Here is a 16,474-nt window from a genome sequence, read left to right on the forward strand (position 1 = left end):
ATTAGCTATTATCCGTTATCCATTAGGTATGGGTAATTAAAATTTTATTGGGTATGGAGAGGGTGTGGATTGGAGAGACACCTTTTGGATGTGTATTGGGGAAAGCGCTGGCGTGCCCAGATTTTGTCCAACGGCATCGCTACCCGTAGATATGTATTGTGCAAAGCGTAGATTGAATGAATATGTACTCTTGACATTGCATAATTTTTTATGCAAGTTGTTCGGTTGTTCAATATGTTGCTATTTCGATTAGTATCTATTGTAAACCTCACCATAAAAGCATGTGTTGGTTGTGCGTATCTTAATGTAACACATTCTTTTGTACATATCCTGATTTGACATTTCAAGTTTGGTGCTTGGTTGTGCGTATCTTAATGTAACACATTCTTTTGTACATATCTTGATTTGACATTTCAAGTTTGGTGCTTTGTCTCCTATGCAGGTTATGAACATATCAAGAGGTCAGCGCCAGGTTATACATCAGCTCGACAATCTGACCAATCTGCTTCATGAGCATTTGGTCTTAACACGCCAAGCAAATACTGCCAGCAGGAACCGGGTACTGGATATTGACATGGTCATCTGTCCACTTATTTGCCTGACTGTTGCCAGTATTGGGTACTTCATGTTTAAAGGTCTCAACCGAGGCTGACCAAAGTGAGTCGGCTCAAACATGTGCTCTGAGGCTCACCATCTAGTCTAGTTTTGGCGAAACTGGAGGAAGTCAATTGTCACAACTCACAACTGATCTGCAATATCCCTGAGTCCAGATTTCATACTGATGTTCTCTCTTCTACAAGCTAAAAGGAAGACAGTTCTCAAAACTTTTTACATCAGGAAGGACATATAATAATACAGATAAACTCATATACCAGCACAAGCAACAAGGCCTTTGTTTTTTAGGGTATTACTTCCAAAAGCAGAAAATGGTGTACCAGGAGCATATACTTGTGTAACGGGTACTGGCAGTCCCCAATACCAATAAATTTTGGAGATGATAGTAAATGATGTCTGGAGAAATTATGAGAGATCGACAAGTTTTACAGAATGCCACTGTTTGTCTCGTGATTTCAGTGTAAACATTATTGTCCTGTTTGCAATGTCGTCTTTATTTATTCTCTTTGAAATGCACCACACAAGCTCCCATTCATGTTGTGCGAAATCGATCACCCGAAGCCTAACTTAATCTACTTTGGCTATTTGGTATTCGGATCTGATCTAATTACAAGTGTAGACATGCCTACTAACTTGCATTCTTGTTGCAAAAATTAATTGTGTGTGTACAGGTGTACACTACACCCATGTCCTTTGCTGGGCCCGCATTTGTTCTTCAATTAGAGCTCAATTAAAGATTCTGTGCTGAATAGCCGACCGTTCTCCCTGCATTATAGAATTTGGGCTAAAAGTAAACATCAATAACAAGTTACATGGAAGTATGGTACAAAAGTTGGAGAAAGGAAAACAGTAAAAGCAATAGTGACAAGGGGCCTGAAGCACAAAGTACAGTATAATTGGATTTGGCAGTTACTCCCTCTGTCCCATTAAAAATGTTGTTTTTTTACTTTTAGACTTCTTATTTGACTGTTTATCTTATTCAAAATTTTAGTATAAATATTATTTATTTTATTATCACTTATTTTATCATTAGAGATATTTTAATAATAATTTATTTATTTTATTATTTGCATAAAATTTTTAAATAAGATAAACGGTCAAACAAAAAGTCTAAAGTCAAAAACGATACCGAGGGAGTGGTGAGATCGGCGTCCAGCCGTGTCGTGCACGCGTCGGTGTGCATGGCCCTAGGGCTTCCCGTCCTGTTGGTGTCGGATACATGTGAGGAAGCTGGTGGTAGTATCGGCTGTCATGCCGAGCACAAGGAGAGCCAGCAAGTTGGTTGCAACCAAAGTAGATGCCGCTGTAGCTGCCCAGGCCCCGGTGCTTCTGCTCGTGTGGCTTATGAATGGGTGGAACCCCAAAAAAAAATGGGTCGGCTCAACGGAGTTGTTACACTGTTTTTTTATGTTTTAATATTGGATAGTTAACCCAACCGGTGACTCGTCATTATACACTATACATGGACGATGCTGCAGTGTTCCTCTCCCCAATATAGGAAGATGTATCGATCTTCAGAGGAATTTTACATCGATTTAGCCTAGTCACTGGTCCGGTACTCTGGTCACAAACCTTGAGAAGAGTGTGGTTGCAGCCATGCATGGGCGTTAACTTACAATAGGTATTGGCAGGCTTCCTGACAACTAGAGAAACCTTCCCTTTAAACCTTGGCTTGCCACTCACCTTAGCTCGGCTAAGGAAAATTGACCATCAATCGTGCATTGACAAGACGACCTCCAACCATGCACATTGGCAGACGAAGGTACTCACCCGAGCTGGCCAAAGCACTCGTCAAATCAGTCCTTTCTTGGCAGCAAATTGATTTTCTCACTTCGCTCGAACCACCCAACGGCATCCTCGTCGAGTAAGATAGTACTTTTGGTCAGGCTAGCGCCCGAAAGTTCGGTCAGACACACACGTCCAAACGCCCACACCGCACCTGCGCATATGAATGCTTCCGCCCGTGCCACACTCGGGCATATGCATGCTGCTGTGCCAGCCAGTACACCTACGCCTGCTTCACGTGAGGACCACGCTGCCCCTGCGCACGCCCATGTGGGAGCCACGTCTCCATCTATGCCCGCTCCGTTTCCGACATCTGCCGCTCGCACCCCCTTTTCTCCCATGCGCATGCACGCGGGTCCAGTAGCTATAGCATGTTGCTGCAGTAGGTGGGTCCCACTGCAACATGTGCAACACCAGATCTACTTTTGCAACATCTAGATAAATACTTGCAACATACGTCCCAAATAGTTGAAACACTTGCAACATACATCTGAAACACTAGGAAAACACGTGTGTAGCCAATGCAAAACATATGTAACATCTAGATGAAACACTTGCAACATACATATGAAACACATGAAACACTTGAAACATTCGCTTGCAACATATGCATGTATATGGAACATTCAGATCTACTTTTGCAACATCTAGATAAAACACTTGCAACATATGTCTGAAAATAGATGAAACATTTCGAACATACACTTGAAACACAATTGCAACATGTGCAACATCCCGATCTACTTTGCAACATCAATATAAAACACCTGCAATATACCTATGAAACATTACAAACACTTGAAACATATGCTCGCAACATGAGCACAACATCTCCTTGTGCTTGGGAGAATGGAGACTCGTCGACATGTGGAGTTCACTGGTGTAGAGCTCACCCGTGGCGCGGAGATCGCCGCTCCGATGGAGAAGGTCACGGTAGGTTTGGTGCAGAAGGTCGCGGCGGGTCTTCACACTGTGTGGGTGGAGCGTGAGCTGTGCGTGGGGGTAAGCTCTGCTACGAGTTGTGCTTGGGCGAGTTCCATCCCGGCCGTCATGAGTTGCGCGCGGGCGAGATCCACCCCGCCCACGGTGAACTGGGCAGGCGGAGCGCGAGATGTGCGCGGGCGGACTCCGCTTGGGCTACCATGAGCTGCACGTGGGTGGACTCCACCCCCGGCCACGGCGAGCTAGGTAGGCGTAGCACAAGAAGTGCGTGGGCGGCCTCCACCCCGGTCGGTCGCCGTGAGCAGTGTGGGTGTTGCACTGCGAGCTATGCGTCGGCCAAGCTCCGCCGGTGTTTGTTTTTTTTGAGAAACTGTGGTGTCTGGAGAGTTGGACGAGCGGATAGGAGGGGATCGTTTAGGCTTACGTCGCTGCTCACGAATGAATGGATGAATGGTGAATGCCCAAAGGACTTGGCACCCTAATTTTTAAAATTGGTAAAAGAAGAACAGAACCGTGCAACAAGCTTTATCCAAAAATAATTAGGTGAGAAATATTAATCCTTAACATTTACTAGCCTGCACCACTTGACTCAATTTATTCGGTTTTGGCAAAGAGCATAGAGTGTGGAATTAAACTCGACAACCCAGGACCAAATTACATAGAAGCTCACTGCATCTGGAGAATACATAGCTTGCTCATCATACTTAGCACAATTCATATGCCGTAAACACAAACTTCAACAAATTAATTAGAAAACTTGGGCACCTCTAACTTGCAAGTTCTTTGAATGGTTAGCGATACAAAATCGACTTCGGGCAGCTCATCCATCATACACCTTTTTGCCCATTGCAGATAATCAAAATGGATTTGGGATGCAATACATTCATGTACCAATGGAAATTTTCCTAGCTCTGAAGATTGGTCCAACATGGTGGCACTCGGTGGGGACATCCATAGGTTTTTCAAGTAAAACGGTAAGATTGTTGTCACTTCTTGTCACGTGACTCCTTGGTCAATGCGGTTCTCCTCGGCACAAGACTCGAACGAAAGCCTTGCTAAGCTCCACGCTTGGCTGATGATGATTACGTTCTGGCATCATTTACCTCCTTGGAGGCATCGTCGAAGAGCTCTTGTGCCATGGTGTTCTTGTTTTCTCCTTGTTTTGCTATATTTGTGGTTGTGCCACCTTTCTCCCTTACGCTGGGGCGTGTTGTTGTTTTTCATACTCGTGGATAGGCCACAAACTCGCCTATGTGCTGGGGCTGGTGTACTGGTTTTAGTCCGGTTTTTCAAAATTAACCAGACGAAAGGGGTTTGCCTCATTTTCCCAAAGAACGATGCTGTTGATTTCATATTAATGTATATTCAGGTGGGGATTATCTCTCCCCCCCCATGGCAGTTCAAAAAAAACTTCTTGGCACCGACTTTCAAGCATCAACACAAATCTCCGACGATGCTGATTACAAAGATTAAGGAAGGGGCCAGACTATAGAGTGGTGCGGGAGTCAAGCGGCTTAGAGAAAATTTTCTTCTGGCTTAGACTGTTTGCCTCTTTTGCTTTGAGGGCCTAAACCCCTCATTTAGACCTTTGTTGTATTGACTTCTTTTTCCTTTGGTACTTTTCTCTTCTCCATTAATATGTCAGTGATTTAAAAAAACTATAAAAACCTACGTCCCTAGCTCTAGATAATAAGATCATAAACATAAAAATCATGGAAACGTATGCTCTACTTGAAGATTCTGTTAATCAAATCCTAGCTCTAGATATAATCAAATCCCTTAATGAAAGATTTTGTTATACATGAAGAGCTGTCTGGGCAGCATGGAGGAGCCAACTGCCCAACTTGAACTTCTTGGGCTATGTTTTCGTCAGTATGACGTATCCACCGTGTCACAGCATGTGCTCTCATATCTTCTGAATGACGCTCTTTCTAGAGATATGAAAATGAAAAAAAAGAAAGACATGCCCGTTCGCTTGAACTTATCAGCCTGACATATCAGACATGAAATAGTGTTTTTCTCTTACAACAAATCAGCTTATCAGCCTACAACTATGGTCAATTGGCTTAAACACAATAGGCTCCAGGTTCCCTACAATCAAATATTCAGATCGCGATGCATCTAGCATAACCAAACACCAAATCAATGTCGTCCAGAAAGAGAGCTGCAATGGACTAAAGGGCATGGTTCCATAAACCATATTCAGATCCACATCTTTGGGTCAAGCGCTAATGAGATTGAATTATTCATGTGGGCGAGAGCCCCGACAGCCCAGGCATAACAACGCAATTATCAGGGACGCGCTCTACCACTGAGCTAATAGCTCGTCGCACGGGTCTCTCAAAGGGAGGTCTGCTACACCAACAAGAGAAAAACTTCACTCCTTTTTCTTTTCACATTCGATAATGATACGGTGAGAGCGTATGTCCATCCGGACACACTCATCTAGACTGCGAGACCAGCCCAGCTTGCTCCTCCTCACGGACCATCTAAAAACAAATAACTTTCTCCTCACCTCATTGCACATTTTCTTCTTATCACTGCAGCTTTGATGCCCACACCGACCGCTGAGCCGGTGCTTCCTTTGCATCCCATCCTTGCTCCTCTCCACGCCGCTCCCCAACGCCCACTTTCCACCTCCCCCACGCCCTCCTCCATCTCTATCGCATCCGAGCACCGGCGGCCGCCTTCCACCCTCTCCACCACGCTCACCGACCGCCGTGCAGGAGAGGGGGTCATCACTGGCCGGGCCTAGGCCAGGCACAAGTGTAATTGGTGTAGGATCTCTGGTTAGCCTAGAGGGGGGTGAATAGGCCTATTAAAACAAAAACTTGAACAAATGTCAAATTCGACCCGCGACACTACCGCTCCAACCTCGTGGCACTGCCGCACCTGCAGACAACTTCGAACCACAGTTTAAAAATTTATGAATAAAAAATCAGATCGGAGAAATTACTGAGCTTCCTACAGGTGTATAGGCCACAGATCGACAGCTAAAGGTTGTAGGAGAAGCACATACATGTAGATCAGCCACAAACCCTAGAAATCACCTCAACAACAATATGAAATGCAAGTGAAGTAAATCAAGCACACATTGACACAACGATTTATCCCATGGTTCAGCTCACCACTAAGGCTTGCCTAAGTCCATGTTGTTGAGGTTAGCCACTAAGGCTTAGGGCTTTGTAACCCATCCTCGTTCTCAAGTCAAGAGACTCAACTCTTGAGATGAGGGATGAGTTTACTAGCTTCAAGAGATAGTTACAAACCTCCGACGGCTGCCACATAAGTTGTCAAGCTCTAAGGGCGACGCTTTAGCCAGCTAGGAGCCAATCTCTAAGAGTACCAAACATGACTATCGGCCAAAACATGAACCAAGTGCTCTTTATAGTTGGGAAAATAGTGGATCTGCTCTCTAATCGAGTTTGGAGCCTCTTTCTCACAAGGAATGATGGGGGAAATCAAAGGGAAAGCTTGAGAGCTTGAGGGCACCAATGGAGAAGAGAGAGAGTGAGCACTGAGCAGCTTTTCGTCGGTCTGAGATGCTAGGCGCGGAAGAAGACCGTTGTGAGGGAGAGGGAGAGGGAGAGGTATAAATACCACCCTAAGCCCCAATGGTCAGATAAGTCATGGCAGTACCACGGCCTATCTGCGGCAGTGCCATTCTATGGCATAGCCGCGCTTCAGGTGCGGCACTACCGCACCAAGCCAGACAACAAAGGGTGAAAGAGTGTTGAGCTAGCTATCTTGGCTAATCTCTGAGGATGCTTTAGTGTAAGATTGAGCACTTGATTGCACATGTTAGCATAAGCATTGTGTCCCCCTTTATAGTATGGCTTTTCCTATACTCAAATTCAAAATATAAAAAGAAATAAACATTCTTCGAACTCGAAGCCGTCATCTTTTGTAATTGGGGGCTTCTTCATTATGTAGAACATCCTCATTAGTGAATCTCCTGCTTGTCATCTTGATAAATCTCATTAGTCCTCAAATTGCGTGGTCATTTTCACCAAAACCCACAATTAGGGCTTGATTGCACTTACAATCTCCCCCTTTTTGATGATTAATGACAACCCAATTAGAGCTTAAAAAAGATATGGAATATAACTAAGATTTTTTGAGCCATGGGTGTAGAGATTCCCCTTAAATGTGTGAATTGAGAGTTGAATTCTCAATTTGGCATTAGAGGCCAAGATTCACACTTTAGTCAAAGTGATGGGGCTCCCCCTATAACCATGCTCCTGTGGGGTGCTGCACACTATGTCATGTATATGAACATGATGCTAATGATAGGTTATGCACACAAGGGTTTGCTGATGCACCAAGGTGTGGCACTACCGCTCTTTAGCCGTGGCACTACCGCATAGCGGCACTGCCGGCCTTGAAGTGCGACACTGCCGTACTATCTACAATAGCATAGTTTTAAACATGCACCACACAGCAGTTTATATAAAACAAGATAATCATCCTAGCACAAATATAAGACAAGATACATCAAACAACGATACATGTCCATATCCTATACAATATAGAGTACTTAGGTAGCAAAATTACAATAAAATAGAGTTTTGAGTGACTCTTAAACTCACTTCCTAACTAACCAACTCTCAATGAATATGACATGAAGCTTCAGCAGCTGCAACACATGGCGTCAAAAAAGAATTGACCCCTCTAATTTCTCCCCCTTTGGCATAAAGCACCAAAAAGAGAAGAAAAGAGAGAAGTCAACCAACTCACTCATCTTCTTTGATGTTGTCCCAATCAACATCATCATCTCCACATGTAGCACGACCATCACCACCATCATCATCATCGTCATCGTCCGAGGACACCACAACCCTCCCTTGTCGATGGGTGGTCGAAGTGTGATGTGAGCAGTGCATAGAGCGCAAAGTAGAGCCCAAGGTCGTCTGATAGTCAAACTCCTCCTTGGTCTCCTCATCCTCCTCGGAATCTAAGAAACTAGGCAAGTCATACTGTGGAGGAGGTGGAGGTGGAGGAAGAGGTGGTAGATTTGTAGCTACACCATCTCACACTACTCCATCCGTGTCTCGTAGGCTCTGTCAGCTGCATAGGTACACCTACCAAAGATGGCCTTGATCCACTGCACCATCTTGTGCTTCTTCTTCTTCTTCCTTCCACTGCGAGAGGATTTAGGCACATCTACAGGAGAGGCAATGGTCTCACTAGCCTTAGCATGTCTAGCCTTCTCAATCTTGTACTACTCATGTAATCTATCCATGACAAACCTATAGCTAGTGACTCTCTCAATCACAAACATAAGGTAGGGAGCATAGGGCAGCCCCTTCCTTGCATCATCCATTACCACTCTAATCTCTTGCCACTTGAAGCGAGGAACATTAAATCTATCTCCACCTAGAGCAAATCTAGCAAGCATATTCCTCACATATCCATTAAGATTAGATGCAGCTCCATCCTTGGGGTATATTGTGTGCCTGATCAAATTGTTGAGAATGCAATAAAGGCTCTTCAGGCCCTTTACCTTCCCATCTGTAGCTCTACCATCAAGATACATGAATGCAATCTCTCTAACCTCAGCCCTTCTTTCATCATGAATGTATGAGAAGCCACGATGCTCCTCATCAAAACCAAGAATCTAGCAGAAGGTGATGAAGTCAACATGGTAGTGTCGACCCTCTATCATCCAATGTATCTCATCGGTGTCATACTTGTAGAAATAGGTGGCATGGAATTGAGCTAGCACCTCTATGTTCTAGTTGTACTTGAAAGCCATGATGTCTGTCAATCCAAAGTTCTTGCAAGCCTAGATTGCCCTATTGAAATCAGGATCACTCTTCTCTCAACTCCTCCCAGTCAATGTACTGCATCTTCACAATTGTTGACTTCTTGCTATTGAAGATGACTGAGGTATAGAAATTAGAATAGAAGACATTCTAAAACCTATTGTCAACACCAAGTTCCTTTGCCACCTTATATGGGTTTTCCATTCTAGCCTCTTCCACCATCTTCTACCTACCCATATAATCAATGACTGGATGCTAATGAGTGTCATTAGCCCTCTTTTCAACCACATCCTCATCATAGTCTCTGAGATAGGATGGATCAAACTCATCAAGATGTGGTGTTGTTTCCGAACATCCATTAGGAGGGATGACACGCCTAGCCCTCTCCAAAGCTTCCTCTTGCTAGATTTGCTCATCTCTACTCCCCCTGTCTCTAGCAACTCCACTAGAGCCTACTGTTCCTCTGCCATAATGAGAAAGTGGCTTTTCTCTTGGAGCATCATGCTTCCTCTTGACCCTCTACTCATCATCTCCTCTGGAGGACATCTATGCATAAGTGTAGACCCAAATAAGAAACTATATAAATGGATAGCAGAAGAACACTTGTGAAATAGTTTGAATAAGCAAGATGATTCAAATCTTGAGCTAGGGAAGCAACCTGAACAGACTTGTTTTGGGTGGTGCGGCACTACCGCACCTGGTGTTTCACCCAGATCATGACTAGTTTCTTCTTGCTTACTCAAACCACTTCTCAAATGCTCTTCTAGACCATCACACAATCTCAGAGTATTTAGGTTTAACAAATTATGGAGTCATGCTATAGATAGGTGAGGTAGCACCAAGATTAAATCAGTAATAGATATGGTGAATGAACCCAATAACTATAGAGAGTCATTGATGAAAAGCCATTTCCATTTGCAGGAAAAATCAACAGCACGCGACACTACCGCACCTAGCATGCAGCATTGCCACATAGGCTGGTGACATTTGAAAGGTCCTAATGGCTAGAGGGGGGTGAATAGCCTATTAAAAATTTCTACAACAACACTTAACAAACCGGTTAGACAATTATGAGGCGAAACAAGTGTTGTGCTAGCCTACTAAAATAGCAAGCCACCTACCACAATTCTAGTTTATATAGTTTCTATCCACACAATAGCTATGACACTACACTAAGTTAGTGTGATCTCAAAAGCTAACTAAAGAGCCACACTAACTAAACTAATAAGCTCTCACAACTAGCTACACTAAAGAGCTTGACAACTAGTTTGTGGTAATGTAAAGAGAGTGAGCAAGAATGTTATACCGCCATGTCAAGGAGTGAACCAATCAATCACAAGGATAAATACCAATGAAAACCAATCACCTCAGAATCAAATGATGAACACAATGATTTTTTATCGAGGTTCACTTGCTTGCCGGCAAGCTAGTCCTCGTTGTGGCGATTCACTCACTTAGAGGTTCACGGGCTAATTGGCATCACACGCCAAACCCTCAATAGGGTGCCACACAACCAACACAAGATGAGGATCACACAAGCCACGAGCAATCCACTAAAGTACCTTTTGGCTCTCTGCCAGGGAAAGGTCAAGAACCCCTCACAATCACCATGATCGGAGCCGGAGACAATCACCAACCTCCACTCGATGATCCTTGCTGCTCCAAGACATCTAGGTGGTGGCAACCACCAAGAGTAACTAGCGAATCTCACAGCGAAACACGAACACCAAGTGCCTCTAGATACAAACACTCAAGCAATGCACTTGGATTCTCTCCCAATCTCACAAAGATGATGAATCAATGATGGTGATGAGTGGGAGGGCTTTGGCTAAGCTCACAAGGTTGCTATGTCAATGCAAATGGCCAAGAGAGTGAGCTTGAGCCAACCAAGGGACTTAAATAGAAGCCCCCATGAAATAGAGCCGTTGTACCCCTTCACTGGGCACAACACGGGGTGACCAGACGCTGCGGTCATATCGACCGGACAAAGGACCCCAGCGTCCAGTCATGTGATGCACGTCACATGTCCCCTCTCTTTAAATACTGAGTGCCTGATCCCAACGGTCAAGTGATGACTAGACGTGCTGCTGCAAAGTGACCGAACGCTGAACCTCAGCATCCGGTCGTTTCCAGTAAGCATCCAAAACGGACACACCTAGCGTCTGGTCACTCTACGTCATCATATGTCAGACTAATCGGACTTAGGCCCTAAGCATTCGGTCAGTTTACATGCCAGCGTTCGGTCATGAGACCAAAACTACACGCCCTCTGCTACCACTGACTGGACGTGCTGGTCTAACCGAGACCAGCATCCGATCACTTACAGTGGCATCCATCTTTTCTATATAGGGTGCCGGTGGCACCGTTGGATTGTCCGCACTCAATGGGCAGACACTCCTCCGGTGAAGTTCCTAACCCTTGCTCAAATGTGCCAACCACCAAGTGTATCACCTTATGCACATGTGTTAGCATATTTTCACAAATATTTTCAAGGGTGTTAGCACTCCACTAGATCCTAAAATGCATATGCAATGAGTTAGAGCATCTAGTGGCACTTTGATAACCGCATTTCGATATGAGTTTCACCCCTCTTAATAGTACAGCTATCGATCCTAAATGTGATCACACTCACTAAGTGTCTCAATCACCAAAATAAAATGGCTCCTACCATTTATACCTTTGCCTTGAGCCTTTTGTTTTTCTCTTTCTTCTTTTCAAGTCCAAGCATTTGATCATCACCATGGCATCACCATCATCATGTCATGATCTTCATTTGCTTTACCACTTGGAGTAGTGCTACCTATCTCATGATCACTTTGATAAACTAGGTTAGCATCAATTCAACAAAACCAAACTAGAGCTTTCAATCTCCCCATTTTTGGTAATTGATGACAACCCTTTCACAAAGATATGAATTTGAAATTCAATTGAATCCATGTTGATTGTCCAAGCATATTTACTATGTGTAAAAGGATATGGACAAGTTTCATGAACCCCATATGGTAGCAATTGCTCCCCCTACATATGTACTAAGAGTTTGGATTGAAGCTTGCACATATGCTTAGATAGGATATATAGGAGACAATGTCACCAGATGATGCTAAGGTATAAAAGATGAACCTTTGAAGCATGATACCGATCGGAGTGCACCATTATACCATCCTTAGCACCATGGTTAGCTTGATACTACTTGGAAACACTTGGAAATAAAATCACTAGATAACCTATGCATGCTAGATTTTCATTTCATCATTCAAACCTATAACTAGCATACACCACACAAGCATGAATATTGAAATTTAAAACTTGTGCCATGCAAGCAAACATATGAAATGCACATTCAAATGCATTATACAAGTTCATGAGCTTGCTCCCCCTACTTGTGTGCTCAAAATTTTAATTTAATTGATCCCTTTCCTTTGTCATATCTCTCCCCCTATGTCAAATTCTCCTCCTTTGTTGTCTTTTCATCATCTTAGCACACTTAATATCTTTGTTTTTCTCACCATAGTACTAATATCTTTGTCTTTCTCCCCATAGTACTAATATCTTTGTCTTTCTCCCCCTTTGTCATCAATGACCATAAAGGTTCAAAATGTAGATAGGTTGAGATTATCAATGTCAATCAATAGGGTGAGGATCATATTCCTAAATTTGGTCCAATCTAGAATACTTGCCAAAGACATTTAACTCGGTTTGATCTAAGGACAAGCTTCTTTACATATCCAAATAAGGGTTATCTTGTACCATATTGAGTTAAACACTTAGAGCTCATTTTCTAGATCAAACACTAGGTTTACAAGCCCACAAACATGTCATATGCTACCACTAGATTAAAATAAGCATAGAAGCAATAGTGGTACCATACAATCATCAAATTCATTTGATTTTCATGAATGAGCCTATTGAATGTGAAAAGATGTCTAGATGCACTAAACATGTCCTTAGCAAGGATGTATGCCATGCCAATCAACTTTTACCTTGGATAGCTCGAAGGAGAGGCATGTCATATAAATGGGGGGTGCATCAACACATATTTGAGAAATCCAATATGTTCAACTCATTCCTTAGCTTGCAAAACCTTTTCTCATCAAATGGCTTGGTGAATATATTGGCAAGTTGATCTTTGGTGCCTACACTCTCAATGAAAATGTCTCCTTTTTGTTGGTGCTCTTATGAAATGGTGGTGGACATCAATGTGCTTTGTTCTTGCATATTGAACCAGATTGTTGGTCAACTTGATTGCACTCTCATTGTCACATAGCAATGGCACTTTCTTGAACTTGATTCCAAAGTCCCTCAAAGTGGCCTTCATCCAAAGTACTTGTACACAACAACTATCGGTGAATATGTATTCGGCTTCGGTGGTTGATAATGCAACACTATTTTGCTTCTTTGATGACTATGAAACAAGTGATCTTCCCAACAATTGACATGTGCCCGAGATGCTCTTTCTTTCAACTTTGCATCCCGCATAATCCGAGTCAGAGTAACCAACTAGCTCAAACTTTGCTCCTTTGGAATACCACAAACCAATATTTTGTGTATGCTTCAAGTACCTTAATATTCTCTTTGTAGCCTTCAAATTACTTTCTCTTGGTGATGCTTGAAATCTTGCACATATGCATACACTAAACATGACATCCGGTCTTGATGCGGTCACATAGAGTAGGCTTCCAATCATAGACCGATATAATTTTTGATCCACCATGTTGTCACTTGCATCACTATCCAAGTTACCATTTATTCCCATTGGTGTGCTAATGACTTTGCTATCACTCATGCCAAACTTCTTGATCGTGTCCTTGATATACTTGCCTTGACTCACAAATGTATCATTCTTCAATTGCTTGATTTGAAGACCAAGGAAGTAACTTAACTCTCCAATCATGGACATCTCAAACTCATTTGCCATCATCTTTCCAAACTCATCACAAAAGTCTTGATTGGTTGATCCAAATATGATGTCATCAACATAGATTTGCAATACAAATAAATCTTTTCCAATCTTCTTGATGAAAAGAGTGGTATCAACCTTGCCCATCATAAACCCTTTAGAGAGTAGGAAATCTCTCAATCTCTCATACCATGCTCTAGGTGCTTGCTTCAAGCCATACAATGCCTTCTTCAACTTGTACACATGGTCGGGCTTCTTGTCATCTTCAAAACCGGGAGGTTGCTCAACATATACTTCTTCATTGATGTAACCATTGAGAAATGCACCCTTCACATTCATTTGATAGAGTTTGATGTTGTGGACACAAGCATAGGCTAGCAATATTCTAATTGCTTCCAATCTAGCAACCGGAGCATATGTTTCTCCAAAGTCAAGACCTTCAACTTGTGTATAGCCTTGTGCTACCAATCTTGCTTTGTTCCTTACTACTATCCCATCTTGATCTTGCTTGTTTCTAAAGACCCATTTGGTTCCAATCATATTGTGTCCCTTTGGTCTCTCTACTAATTCCCATACTTGATTTCTTATAAATTTATTCAATTCTTCATGCATAGCATTCACCCAATCAACATCCTTCAATGCTTCATCTATCTTCTTTAGTTCAATGGATGACACAAATGAGAAGTGCTCACAAAATAAAGCCAATCTTGATCTAGTTTGCACACCTCTTGAAATATCACCAATGATAGTGTCCAATGGATGATCCCTTGCAACATTGGTTGGTTGGGGGATTGGAACTTGATTGTTTGCACTTGCTTGATCATTAGGTTGAGATGATGTACTAGCCACTTGATCTTGTTCATTATCATGAGAGTCACTTGCACTAGCTTGATTTGTATCATCTTGCACATTTGAGTTGGAGAGCACTTGCACTTGATTATCTTCATCATCATTCACTTGCCTAGGCCTCAATTCACCAACATCCATGTTCTTCATGGCATTTGAAAGTTGAATGCCTCTAACATCTTCTAAGTTCTGATTCTCTACTTGTGAACCCTTGGTTTCATCAAATTCAACATCATAAACTTCCTCAAGAGTACCACTATCAAAATTCCAAACTCTATATGCTTTGCTTGTAGTGGAGTAACCAAGTAGGAATCCTTCATCACATTTCTTATCAAACTTGCCCAATCTAGTGCCTTTCTTCAAGATATAACATTTGCAACCAAAGACCCAAAATATGCAATGTTGGGCTTTCTACCATTCAAGAGCTCATATGGTGTCTTCTCTTTCAATGGGTGACAATAGAGGCGGTTGCTACAATAGCAAGTCGTGTTGATAGTTTTGGCCCAAAAAGATTGACTCACATTGCACTCACTAAGTGTGGGGGTATTAACCCCTATACCCTTACGGCTAGGCTTGGGCCGGCCCGGATCAGTGGGTTCAGTCCACCAAAAGATGATGTGTGGCCCAGCCAACCTGTTCGGAGTCCCGTGTAAGGAGTCAAAACAGATTTGGCGACCAAGCAAGATCCTAGTCGGTTAGAATAGGAATCCTTATCCAGCCATGTATGGCAATTGTAACTGGCTAGGATTAGTTTCCAGATCTATAACCCTGCCTTCTGGACTATATAAGGCGGGCAGGGGACCCCTCTAAAAAACATCCCCCATTGACATACAACAATACAATCAGACGCAGGACGTAGGTATTATGCCTTCTTGGTGGCCGAACCTGGATAAAACCTCATGTCTGTCTTGCATCACCGTCTTGTTTGTGGCTTACGCATCTGTCTACCAACAATCTACTACCTTGGGCATACCCCTAGATAGACTGCCGACCATATTTCGTTGACAGTGGCTTGCCAGGTAGGGGGTATGCGTACTGCTCTCTAAGCGAACAAGACGGTCATCACCTCCGGCCCCATGGCTATGCCAAGTGGACTCATGTTCACCGTCAGCCAGATCACCTGGACCACCGGCTCCGATGACTTCATCGCCATGGCCATGGAGGAGGCATGGATTCAATCTGTGTCAACCACTACCTCACCTGCATCGGCTACGGCTCCGACCACGGTGGATACGGCTCCGACCACGATAGATCTAGCTCCGACCATGGTACATCTAGCTCTGATCATGCCCACATCATCTTCAGCCACACCGACAACCTATCATCCGCCTCCCCGCTACAAAGAGAAGCAGATCGACAACACCGACCTACTCGATTCCATTGATCGGGTCGGCACCAAACTCGCTGAAACCCTAGCTCTGGTAAGTATGATTCAAAGTCAACCTAATGAGCAGGTAACTGCTCCCCACAATAGATCTACCTGACCAGTTCAGGCCAGCCGCCCTACATGGCTTGGTACAGATCTTGTGGTCATATCTACTCTCGAAGGGCGCTCCGCTCGTCACCGTCCAGCCTCCGTGACGGGCCTCCGGCTCTCCAAGTATGAAGCCTCAATGGAGAACCA

The 16,474-nt window shown here is 43.5% G+C and overlaps 1 protein-coding gene across 4 annotated transcripts in view; it reads left to right on the plus strand.

Annotated features, from left to right (window-relative positions):
- The window catches only part of LOC136455931 (inorganic pyrophosphatase TTM2-like), a 44,191-nt gene that overhangs the window by 12,981 nt on the left and 14,736 nt on the right, over positions 1-16,474 (plus strand). For 3 of the 4 annotated variants that reach the window (XM_066455654.1, XM_066455657.1, XM_066455655.1), the window contains one exon: positions 443-1,138. The exons of the other annotated variant lie outside the window; for it this stretch is intronic. In XM_066455654.1, the coding sequence (XP_066311751.1) occupies positions 443-652 (210 nt within the window). In that variant the 3' untranslated portion in view covers positions 653-1,138. Of the gene's footprint in view, positions 1-442; positions 1,139-16,474 lie in introns of those variants that run through there. 4 annotated transcript variants of the gene reach the window in all.

Source organism: Miscanthus floridulus, chromosome 6 (genome assembly GCF_019320115.1).
Source record: "Miscanthus floridulus cultivar M001 chromosome 6, ASM1932011v1, whole genome shotgun sequence".
NCBI classification, from domain to species: Eukaryota; Viridiplantae; Streptophyta; class Magnoliopsida; order Poales; family Poaceae; genus Miscanthus; species Miscanthus floridulus.